Raw genomic sequence first — 12,461 nt, forward strand, 5'->3', positions numbered from 1 at the left:
TTGGCTGATGTTGGAAGGCAGAAGTACAGGACATGTCTCTTGTATCATTAGCTGCTGGGGAGTATGCTACAGTTGTCAGCACTTCATTTTAATTTGGCTCCAAAGCCACTAGCGGCTTTGACCACAGGGATTTCCTGTCCTCTGTGGCAGTTAAACTAAAGTAAGTGTTTGGATGGAGGTAGACAGGGTTCCATAGAGTCGCAATGTCAGCTGGTATATGTCTCATCTTGATACCAAAGTACCGTATTCAATCTTTGTCTGAACATCCTGAATCGAGATAACTTGTAAATTGGTCTAAAGTCCTTGTATGTAACAAAAGCACAGTACATGTCTCAAAACATTTTGTTTTGCCCAGGGAAAAGACAACAATGCTTCTCAGGGTTGTCCTTGAAGTCTTATCCGAGTTTGTACACAGGGCTGTTTCTGCAGTAATAACTGGTTAGAATTACCAGAGACCGTGAGATAAGAATGAAATACCATTGGGGGGGGGGCACTCAAGATATGAATGCACAAAGAGAACAGTGCACTGAAACGTCCTTTCGAGGTTAACGTTATCGCTCTGGGTTTCATTATTGCAAATAAGCCCAGATAATTATGGTTAAGCCTTCAAATAGCTTAGTAAATGAACGTTTTTAAAAGGTTCAAAATCAAATAAATCCACTAGAGGTGGAGCTCAAAGTCATATTTCATAGTGCGGATATCATCAGGATATCAGGACCTTAGAAAAAGTTAGTTTAAAACGGTTACAGTGAATTGTAGTTTCATACCTCATAACACTTTTCATTCGTCCAGCCAGTATTGCAATGTGTTTTATACGTCGGGAGCCTTGCACATACCGTTGCCTTCATATAAAAAACAAGAACAGTACATTCCAACATCCTACACCCACAGTTCCTACAGTCATGAGTTTGCATAATTTGCACGGTTTCTTATCTAAGAGGATCCATATCCACACATACTCTCCCATAAAGCCAGAGAGAGAGAGAGAGCGAGAGAGAGAGATTGAGATCCTTGACCTCCAGGCAGTCTCCAGAGGGGCTTTTTTTACTGTGAGAGTCTAATCAGAGTGTAGCTGACGTGTGTGCTGCGGATCGCTCCTCTCCAGTCCCCAGGCCTAATTAGGACCCATGTGTACTGTACATAGAGCTGCCTTTCACACTGCCTGTTGGAAAAAGCTCACCTGTGTGCTCTCAATAGGCCACAGAAATGAGCTGCTGGAGAACATGATGACAAGCAGGGCCAGCGGAGGTAGAGGAAGTCCCTCAAACCAGGAGGTCCTTTCAGTTTAATGAATGCCAGCAGAGCAAGCCAGACGGAGAGAACAATTGGAGAGGGAGCGAGAAAGGGAGACAGTTGGAAAGAGAGCGAGAAAGACAGAATGTGGCTTTGGCAACATTTAATCACTTCTGTCAAGACAGTACAGCTTGTTCGGGTTTGGGAGAGCGAGAAAGAGAGAGAGAGAACAGGGGATATGTAAAAGAACAAGTCGTCTTTCTTCAACCATTCTCCTCTGTGCTCTCTAGTCTAGCATTAACACATTTATGATGGTCCTTCTCTGTTTTTACTGAGTGGTTATTTACAACTCTTGAAATTCCCCATGGCACACTAGTATGTCTGGAAGAGAGAGAGAGTCATGGTTAATGAATTCATGTAAATCAATAGGATCCTTGGTTTGAAGCCCGGTAACTGTTAAATAACAGGGTAACTCGATGGCACGAGGGTGCCGGTATCCTACTTTCCTCTGGACAATGAACATGTGCTCTAAATTCCACTCCGACAGTTCTTTGAGTAATGATGAGCTACCGTGGCTCTGCCACACAAAGACATGAGAACCGCTTCATTGGGTTAGAGCTCAGGCTTCCTCTCGATTCCATTTGTAGGGTCAACGTTTCACTTTTAAAACACACAAAACGTCGGTAGGTAAGGCTTTCATTGCATACAGATCTTGTATAATATCTGAACATAACATCAATCCGTAACACACTTAATGCTGTTTCATGAGTTACGACTCATGACCAACAGATACAACAAAAGTATATGTACTGTACATGCTGTATTTGTAAAACACGTATTTCCCCATTTAGATAAGTGCTGTTAATGTTTCCTATTAAAAATACAGGCAACTAATTTCTTCACTGCAGAATTTAGACACTCGTTTTGTAAGCCTGAGGCACACGCCTAGGCAGCCTAGTTTCAACATTCCCAGCATGCATCCAAAACCAAACTTCTTCAATACAATCATGTGACAAGTGGGATCCAAGTGGTCCCCAAATCAATTTGACAACCTGCCACAACTAGGCGCTCCCTCCTTTGTCTTTGAAAAGCTATTGGAATTCCGCACCCCACAAAGGATATTCCATCACTACTAAACACAACTCAACAATTTGTGCAAATTCTATGATGGCAAAGAGTCGTAAATAATAAGAAAGCTATTTATTCACGGGATTCGCGAAAAAAGGACAATCAAAAATCGAATTTCTATAGTCTGATGAGCTGAAATGATTTGTCCAAATAGACCGTGTAGCTATGATGGTACGGCCACACACTTCAGTTTTCAATTGTGACACCAACCTTTTGATTTAGCGGAGATTGATGTGAGTAAGATTGTAAAAGGCAAGAGGAAAAAAGTGTGTATGGGTTACCTTGGGAAAAGGGCGAATTGTCTAAATTCAAACAGAAGTGAGGCCACTGTATTAGAGGTGACCTTCACTGACAGAGAAGGGCTCATAAAGTATTGATCTGATTTGATCTTGCGGGGATTGGGGGATTACATATATTATATTTCTTAAGTTGTTTTTTTATTGAAACATGAAAAGGGACCTTGCATCATTAAAAGCAGAAGTAAAGTGTTACATGTTACATCATTCTTATCCATGAAATGATACCGGTTAATTGCTCAATTAGTCCACAGCTAAAATCAGAAACAAATGATTGGGAAATATGATGTTTTTGTGCTATTGCAGTCACATTGTGAGCTTTGCTGTACACTGTAAAATCTTTCCTGTTGTTTTTACGGTAACTTACAGGTTACTTACTTACAGTATGTAACTTACCGGTATCCACGGTATCCAATACTGTTACTGTAATCTTTTACCATTGTTTTATGGTAACTTACAGACAACTGGCTGCCTGTAAGTTACTGTAAAACAACAGTACAGTGCATTACTGTAATATGTTTTACGGTAATCACAATGAATCAATTAATGAATAGTTGAATTATTTAAATTAATTGAGGGGAGATGGGGTTTGTATTTTACAGTATTTTATCATAATTGCATGGGCTTGGTGCAAGCAGGTTGGCTGCTAGGTAATGTGTTTGCATATTACAGCATATCAATGAATGGCAGTTCTGAAATGTTTGTTAAGGCCTCTAGAAGTGTAAGTGATATAAAATTCACAATTTTTGTATTTTATATCACCTGCACTTTTAGAGCCCTTAAAACAAAGGCTTCCAAACTGTCAGTGACTACAGGGCAAAACAAACCAAAGGACATGGTAAATACTCGACCATTAAAGGTTTGAGACTAGTTGCTATTCCAATGGGTCCCCTATACACATTTAATTGTTGGGGCACTACTATCTCACTAATGGGTGGCCAAATGCAGCTTCTTACAAGGCACGCTTCGAAATAATAGTCGGTGTACTTATTTGAGTAAATCATATAAATACAGTACACATCTTGTTTTATAGGTTCACTCCAGACCCTCAATGCTGTGTGCTTACAGTAACGTACTGTTAAAGCAAAGTTTCTTTGTAATTTACAGTATCATTTACTGTTTACGCCTAAAATCACCCAGCGTGCACTGCCAATTTACTGTAAATAATTAATATGGTACTTTACTGTTAGTTTTATTGTATAATACTGTCAAAACAGCAAGAATGTTTTTCAGTGTATACAGTACATGAATCGACAGAGGCTTCCCAGCTCCCACTTCAGTTTTAGTTCAAGCCCAGAGTGTCATTTATCTTTTACAATAATATCCCTTTCTGAAGACGATGCTCACATTTTCCATGGTCTTCTGAGATTAGTGAGGGGAGTTACATCTATCCCATGACATTGGCTTATTTTATATATTTAGTCGGCAACAGAGGAAAGCTAGTCAGCAGGAAAAGGCCAAGGGATTTTCAAAACTTTAGCGGACACTTATCTAAAGCGACTAACAGGACAGTAAGTACAGTACATTCAAAGCATTTAGACCCCCTTCACTTTATCCACATTTTGTGACGTTACAGCCTTATTCTAAAATGGATGAAATGTCTTTTCCCCCTCATCAATCTACACGCTGTATCCCATAATGACAAGGCAAAAACCGAATTTTTGCCAATTTATAAAAACATTTAAATTGAAATATCACATTTGCATAAGTATTCAGATCCTTTACTCAGTACTTAGGGTCGTTGTCCTGCTGGAAGGGGTCTGAATACTTTCCGAATGCACTGTACATATTTTTTAAATATGTGTATGTGATCCCTTCGAGACTTGGACCCACGACTTTAGCTAGAGCCACACTATTACCAACAGCCAAACAGGAGGTCCATAGAACCACACAAAAAAAAAACATTTAAACTGTGCGTACATTCATGGATGACATCTTGTCTCTCCTTGTGCCACTTGTAAACTGCGGACCTCCCCACAAATCTCTATTCCCATCTAAAATCTTGACCCACCATTTCGTAAAACTTGACATTGTATGGCCTGTAGAAGTCCCGTAGCTGCTCGATAGTGTCGTGATCTATCTGAATGTGGGTTCTACCTTTAGACTTGCCCAGGCAGCGGGGTGAGCTGCTGCTCTCTGGTTTCTTCAGGCAGGGGAATCCTTTGGTCCTGTTGAAGTAGAAATGTTTGTCTGTGACGATGCGTTTCAGACCCAGGAAGTCCTGCACCCGCGCCAGTTCTCCAGCCGGGTCCGTGATGAGCCGCTCCCCGTTGACGAAGTGGATCTGGGACAGAGGGAAGTAGCGGAGCCAGTTTTCCAGGTGCAGAGCGTACATGCCGATGCGGATGGCATTCCAAGACGTGTCAACCAATCCTAAACTCTGGTTCTGGAAGGCCAGATCCTGGAAGCTGGGAATGTCAGGTGTCTTGGACAGGGTCTGCGTGTAGTCAGAGATGACCCGGGTGACAGGGTCGCGCACCACCACGATCAGCTTGGTGTCCCGGGACATGGCGGAGATCCGGCGAGGTGTCTCCCTTGTTACAAAGTAGCTGGGAGTCTTCTCCATGGTGATCTGGCTCTCCATAGTCCGTGGCATCAGGCATCTGAATAAGGAGGAAGAGACAGACAATTCATTCATGATTAAGAAGAATGGGTCAGCAATGTCATTAAATATATATAAATATACACAGTGCATTCGGAAAGTAGTCAGACCCCTTGACTTTTTCCACATATGATTACGTTACAGCCTTATACTAAAATAGTATATAGTTTTTTTCCTCATCAATCTACACACAATACCCCGTAATGACAAAGCAAAATCCATTTTGGGGAAATTGTTACTAATTTATCAAAAATAATAAACAAACTGAAATTTACATAAGTATTCAGAAACTTTACTCAGCGTTTTGTTTATTTATTTACCTTTATTTAACCAGGCAAGTCAGTTAAGAACAAATTCTTATTTTCAATGACGGCCTAGGAACAGTGGGTTAACTGCCTGTTATGGGGCAGAACGACAGATTTGTACCTTGTCAGCTCGGGGGTTTGAACTCGCAACCTTCCGGTTACTAGTCTCACCCTCTAACCACTAGGCTAAACTGCCGGCCCAGGGTAGCCTAGTGGGAGCAATTACAGCCATGAGTCGTCTTCGGTATCGCGCTACAAGCTTGGCACACCTGTATTTGGGTAGTTTCTCACATTCTTCTCTGCAGATCCTCTCAAGTTCTGTCTGGTTGAATGGGGAGTGTCACTGCACAGCTACTTTCAGGTCTCTCCAGAGATGTTAGATTGGGTTCACATTCGGGCTATAGCTAGGCAACTCGACGACATTCATAGACTTGTCCCGAAGCCACTCCTGCGTTGTGTTGGCTGTGTGCTTAGGGTCGTTATCCTGTTGGAAGTTGAACCTTCGCCCCAGTCTGAGGTCCTGAGTGCTCCGGAGCATGTTTTCATCAAGGATCTCTCTGTACTTTGCTCCGTTCATCTTCCAACCTCAACCCTGACTAGTCTTCGCTGCTGAAAAACATCCCCACAGCATGATGCTGCTACCACCATGCTTCACCGTAGGGATGGTGCCAGGTTTCCTCCAGACGTGACACTTGGCATTCAGGTCAAAGAGTTCGATCCTGGTTTTATCTGACCAGAGAATCTTGTTTCTCATGGTCTGAGAGTTCTTTAGGTGCCTTTTGGCAAACTCCAAGCAAGCTGTCATGTGTCTTTTACTGTGGAGTGGCTTCTGTCTGGCCTGATTGGTGGAGTGCTGCAGAAATGGTTGTCCTTCTGGAAGGTTCTCACATCTCCACAGAGTAATTCTAGAGCTCTGTCAGTGACCATCAGGTTCTTGGTTATTTCCCTAACCAAGGCCCTTCTCCCCAGATTGCTCAGCTCCTGGGAGGCCAGCTCTAGGAAGAGTCTTGGTGGTTCCAAACTTCTTCCATTTAAGAATTATGGAGGCCACTGTATTCTTGGGGACCATCAATATGGCAGAAATGTTTTTGTACCATTCCCAAATCTATGTCTCGACACAATCATGTCTCAAGGCTCTACGGATAAATCCTTAGACCTCAAGGCTTGGTTTTTGCTCTGACATCTTACTGTCAACTGATGGTGCTTATATAGACAGGTGTGTGCCTTTCCAAATCATGTTCAATCAATAAAATGTACTACAGGTGGACTCCAAGCAAGTTGTAGAAACATCTCAAGGATGATCAATAAGAAAAGGATGCACCTGAGCTCAATTTCGAGTCTCATAACAAATGGTCTTAATACTTATGTAAATAAGGTATTTCTGTTTTTGTTTTTCATCAATTTGCCTAGAAGGCCAGTATCCTGGAGTCGCCCCTTCACTGTTGACGTTGAGACTGATGTTTTGCAGTTACTATTTAATGAAGCTGCCAGTTGAGCACTTGTAAGGTGTCTGTTTCTCAAACTAGACACTCTAATGTATTAGTCCTCTTCCTCAGTTGTGCACCGGGGCCTCCCACTCCTATTTCTATTCTGGTTAGCGCCAGTTTGTGCTGTTCTGTGAAGGGAGTAGTACACAGCGTTTCGCCAGGCCTTCGGTTTCTTGGCAATTCATTGCATGGAATAGCCTTCATTTCTCAAAACAAGAATATACTGATGAGTTTCAGAAGAAAGGTCTTTGTTTCTGGCCATTTTGAGCCTGTAATCGAACCCAGAAATGCTGATGCTCCAGATACTCAGCTAGTCTAAAGAAGGCCAGTTTTATTGCTTCTTTAAGCAGAACAACAGTTTTCAGCTGTGCTAACATAATTTCAAAAGGATTTTCTAATGATCAATTAGCCTTAAAATTATAAACTTGGATTAGCTAACACAACGTGCCATTGGAACACAGGAGCAATGTTTGCTGATAATGGGCCTCTGTATGCCTATGTAGATATTCCATTAAAAATCATCCATTTCCAGCTCCAATAGCCATTTACAATATTAACAATGTCTACACTGTATTTATGATCAATTTGATGTTATTTTAATGGACAAAAAATGTGCTTTTAATTAAAAAATAAAGACATTTCTAAGTGACCCCAAACCTTTGAACGGTAGTGTGTGTGTGTGTGTGTGTGTGTGTGTGTGTGTGTGTGTGTGTGTGTGTGTGTGTGTGTAAACTCAGCAAAAAATAAACATCCGGGCTCTTCGCTGGCCATGGCAGAGCACTGACATTCCTGTCTTGCAGGAAATCACGCACAGAACGAGCAGTATGGCTGGTGGCATTGTCATGCTGGAGGGTCATGTCAGGATGAGCCTGCAGGAAAGGTACCACATGAGGGAGGAGGATGTCTTCCCTGTAATGCACAGCGTTGCGATTGCCTGCAATGACAACAAGCTCAGTCTGATGATGCTGTGACACACCGCCCCAGACCATGACGGACCCTCCACCTCCAAATCGATCTCACTCCAGAGTACAGGCCTCGGTGTAATGCTCATTCCTTCGACGATAAACGCGAATCCGACCGCCACCCCTGGTGAGATAAAACCGTGGCTTGTCAGTGAAGAGCACTTTTTGCCAGTCCTGAGTGGCTCAGCAACGGTGAGTTTGTGCCCACACGCAACGTTGTTGCCGGTGATGTCTGGTGAGGACCTGCCTTACAACAGGCCTACAAGCCCTCAGTCCAGCCTCTCTCAGCCTATTGCGGACAGTCTGAGCACTGATGGAGGGATTGTGTGCTCAACACATGGTCCTGAAAAAGGGACACTTCTTTTTTTGCTGAGTTTTTTATATATATATATATATATATATATATATATATATATTATTATTGTCACATCCATTGGATAGGTGCAGTGAAATGTATTGTTGATTCTATACCTACAGTATACCTACAGTATATTTAGTAATTGTATACTAATTTAGTATGCAAAGAGTATCAGTACATTATGGCCATAGACATCAAGGGAGGTCCAGTCTGGCTATGGGCCTGTTTCCAGTGAAACATAAAAACAATAAGGACACTTTACCAATGTCACAGAAGGTAGTTGCCACAAGAGACTTGTGTGGGAAAGATCTCTCTCTCTCTGTCTTTCTCATATACTGTAACTAGCTCAGTCCCAGGTTCAGCAGTAATAAATCACCTGTGAGATGTAATGTAGATTGGACAGAGGAAAATGACTCTCTGGGTCATAACTGGGTCAAACAAGTAGGCCACCGAAACTTTTGGTTGTTTTCTGTCAGGTACACCGATTTATTTTTGGTCACTTCAAGTTCTAAAACTCCCCCCAAAATGCATGCATAGCTCTGTCTGATTGAATTTAATGAAATGGTATCCTATTCATTGATAAGAAGAAAACAGTTGCAATGAATCAGCAGCTTCTAGCCTACCGTTGACAAATAGACACATCATGGATCAATCTTCTGAAGACACATTCTGAAGAAGAAAGCATCTTTATTTGGAAAGTAATAGCCACTGATGCTCAAGGTCGTTTTTTTTGATGGATGACAAAAACACCTGAGTTGATGTGGCACAAAATATCTTCCAATTACTGTCATCCTCCACTGACCACTGTCAACAGGACTGTCAACAGGACTGTCAACATGACATGGAACTGTTGTTTGAACTTGTTTCTCTGACATTGCCTTTGAACAGATGGACAGGTCAGAGGAAGCTATATTCTCCAGGCTACACACTAGTCATGCAATTCAATGATTCCACGCTCCTCTCCACTGACGATTGCATTGTCTCGTTCAACAGACAAACTAGTAGGTTACAATGAATTACTATGGCAAGAAACTAAGCGAGAAAAGGGATGTGAACGATAAGATAGAGGGAGACATGCGAAGGAAAATAATTAGGTTAATAGGTTTCAGGGGAATGACAACAAATGACAGCGAGATGAACACGTTTTGGTATTGAGCCTTCCACAAGGCTCCTTTTTACGAAATGTACCTTTTTACAAAAATCAGGACTAAACAGCAAGAGCTACGCAACACAGCCGTTGGCATGACGGTTGACTTCCGTTAATGAGCCCCGTAGGTCGACACCTGTACAGGTGTAAAATTAGATATTGTCTTACCTGTACCAGTCTAGTCCACGGTCATAGTTCCTGTCGAAAAAATGCGTTTCTGTGCCGACCGCCCGTACGTCCGGATGGATTCTGATAAACTCCAAGACAGCTCTTGTGCCGCCCTTTTTAACACCGACAATGATGGCATTTGGCAACTTCTTATTCCCGAACTTCCCACTGCCCATGTTGTTAGTGGTAGGACGGTCTGATGTGAAATTCCGAACTGTGTTGTGATTAACCGAGGCGTTGCTTTGGTTTGCTTCATGGAGAGATATTTCCCTTGTCGCTCTCGCGTCCAATGGCAAAGTGCAGTAAGGAGATTTTTGCTGAAGTTTTTTGCCTCCATCACTCCTGAGGCGCAGGCAGTTCTGCGTTGGATCACTTGGTTTTTGCATGATAGCATCCGAAGAAAATAAGAGACAGTAGCATATATATGATAGTGATAGAGATAGGGAAAATATGCAGACGCATGTCCTGGTATGCCTATATGAAGACGGCGCAACTCGGCTATAGAGGAGAATGCATGCCATATCTCCACGGATTTAGATGGTTCATGGTTTTTATTTATTGATTATTTACTTGTTATCTGCCTTGTCGTTAAAAGAGTGAAGACAAAACGTAGCCTATATCCACGGGCATATAAACACATTACGCAGCTCTGACTAATATCTCCATTCCCCCAAAAACTGTTCCCAGGGCAGTTAAGTCGTGGCTAAAACCGCACATTTACAAATAGCAATCAGGGTATTCCATTCAAGCTTGTTTCAGATATCCAAATGATTTCAATATTGCGGCACATTACTTCACTTCATCCTGGATCGAACCACCAAAATCACTCAGGTGTGTGCTTGCGTCAGGAAATAGTAGCCTACTGTAGTATGTTTTACTTCTTCACTTAGTTAAAAAACTCCTCCTTTCCTTTATGAAATCTTGAACACATCCTATTGTAAAATCCTTGTATTTCTTATTAGCGCACTAGCCCGAAAAGCTGGGAGCGTGCGGCGCAGTTCTCTCCGTTCCGTCTACTTCACAAGACTGCCAATACAAGAGAAAAATATACATTATTGAAGGTGCGCCTGACGTCAGTTATCATCGTTTCTTTTTTTTGAGAAAAAATCTGTAGATTCCTCTAGCCTACCCAAATCTTAAACTGACACAAGTGCATCCTTCATTTTCTTCGCGACACCTTCGTTTGTCATAATATTTGAATTGTGCCATAGGCTTTCATTGATTTATTGCTGTTTGTCCACTGTAATGTATTAGAATATGTCTTGTATTTGGTCATCAGACTTGCTGAACCAATGCTTATACCAGCCATGTATATCAGTGTCTAGAAGGGTTCATATTTGACTATAGCATGCCTATCATTATATAAATGTTATGAAAACAATTATGAGCCTACATGTCATTCATATATTATATACTGTATATAAATACTGAGAGTATGAAACATTAGGAACAGCTTCCTAATGTTGAGTTCGACCCCCTTTTGCCCTCAGAACATCCTCAATTTGTTGGGCTGTGGACTGCAAGGTGTCGAAAGCGTTCCACAGGGACAGTCTAAGGCACTGCATCTCAGTGCCAAAGGCGTCACTACAGACCCTGGTTCGATTCCAGGCTGTATCACAACCGGCCGTGATTGGCAGTCCCATACGGCGGCGCACAATTGGCCCAGCGTTTTCCAGGTTAGGGTTTGGCTGGGGTAGGCTGTCATTGTAAATAAGAATTTGTTCTTAACTGACTTGCGTAATTAAATAAAAAAATGCTGAGTCCAATGCTTCCCACAGTTGTTTCAAGTTGGCTGGATGTGCTTTGGGTGGTGGACCATTGTTGATACACACAGCAAACTGTTGAGAGTGAAAATTCCAGCAGAATTGCAGTTCTTGACGCACTCAAACCGGCGTGCCTGGCACCTACTACCATACCCCTTAAACCCCTTAAATGGCACACATTCTCAATCCATGTCTCAATTGTCTCAAGGCTTAAAAGTATGTGGACACCCCTTCAAATTCAGGTGTGGATATTTCAGCCATGCAATATCAATAGACAAACATTGGCAGTAGAATGGCCCATACTGAAGAGCTCAGTGACTTTCAACGTGGCACTGTCATAGTATGCCACCTTTCCAAAATGTCATTTCATAAAATTTCTGCCCTGCTACAGCTGCCCTGGTCAACTGTAAGTGCTGTTATTGTGAAGTGGAAACATCTATAAGTGCTGTTATTGTGAAGTGGAAACATCTAGGAGTGACAACGGCTCAGCCATAAAGTGGTAGGCCACACAAGCTCACAGAACGGGACCACCGAGTACTGAAGCGCGTAGCACGTAGAAATCATCTGTCCACTCACTACCGAGATCCAAACTGCCTCTGGAAGCAATGTCAGCACAATAACTGCTCATTGGGAGTTTCATTAAATGGGTTTCCATGGCCCGAGCCTAAGATTACCATGCGCAAGGCCAACCTGTCCCAATGCATAGTGTCAACTGTAAAGTTTAAACTGCATGCTCGTGCGGCCGCACGTGTATCTCCGTCTCATACACACAGGTGTTCTTCCTGTCGCCTTTTTCAGCATGACAACACTCCCGTGCACAAAGCGAGGTCCATACAGAAATGGTTTCTCGAGATTGGTGTGGAAGCACTTGACTAGCCTGCACAGAGCTACACTGACCTCAACCCCATCAAACACCTTCGGGATGAATTGGAACGGCGAATGCAAGCCAGGCGTCATCGCCAAACATCAGTGCCTGACCTCACTAATGCTCTTGTGGCTGAAAAGAAGCAAG

General features: G+C 42.5%; 1 protein-coding gene across 2 annotated transcripts in view; it reads right to left on the reverse strand.

Annotated features, from left to right (window-relative positions):
* Positions 1 to 1,381: 1,381 nt before the first annotated feature.
* The window catches only part of LOC109865502 (heparan sulfate glucosamine 3-O-sulfotransferase 2-like), a 40,591-nt gene continuing 29,511 nt past the window's right edge, over positions 1,382 to 12,461 (reverse strand). Inside the window, exons 1-2 of one of the 2 annotated variants that reach the window (XM_031799561.1) lie at positions 9,687 to 10,623; positions 1,382 to 5,260 (exon numbers count right to left, since the gene is read on the reverse strand). In XM_031799561.1, coding sequence (XP_031655421.1) covers positions 4,642 to 5,260; positions 9,687 to 10,207 — 1,140 coding nt within the window. In that variant the 5' untranslated portion in view covers positions 10,208 to 10,623 and the 3' untranslated portion in view covers positions 1,382 to 4,641. Of the gene's footprint in view, positions 5,261 to 9,686; positions 10,624 to 12,461 lie in introns of those variants that run through there. The other variant, XM_031799560.1, reaches the window with a different exon arrangement.

This window comes from Oncorhynchus kisutch, linkage group LG20 (genome assembly GCF_002021735.2).
Source record: "Oncorhynchus kisutch isolate 150728-3 linkage group LG20, Okis_V2, whole genome shotgun sequence".
Taxonomy (NCBI): domain Eukaryota; kingdom Metazoa; phylum Chordata; class Actinopteri; order Salmoniformes; family Salmonidae; genus Oncorhynchus; species Oncorhynchus kisutch.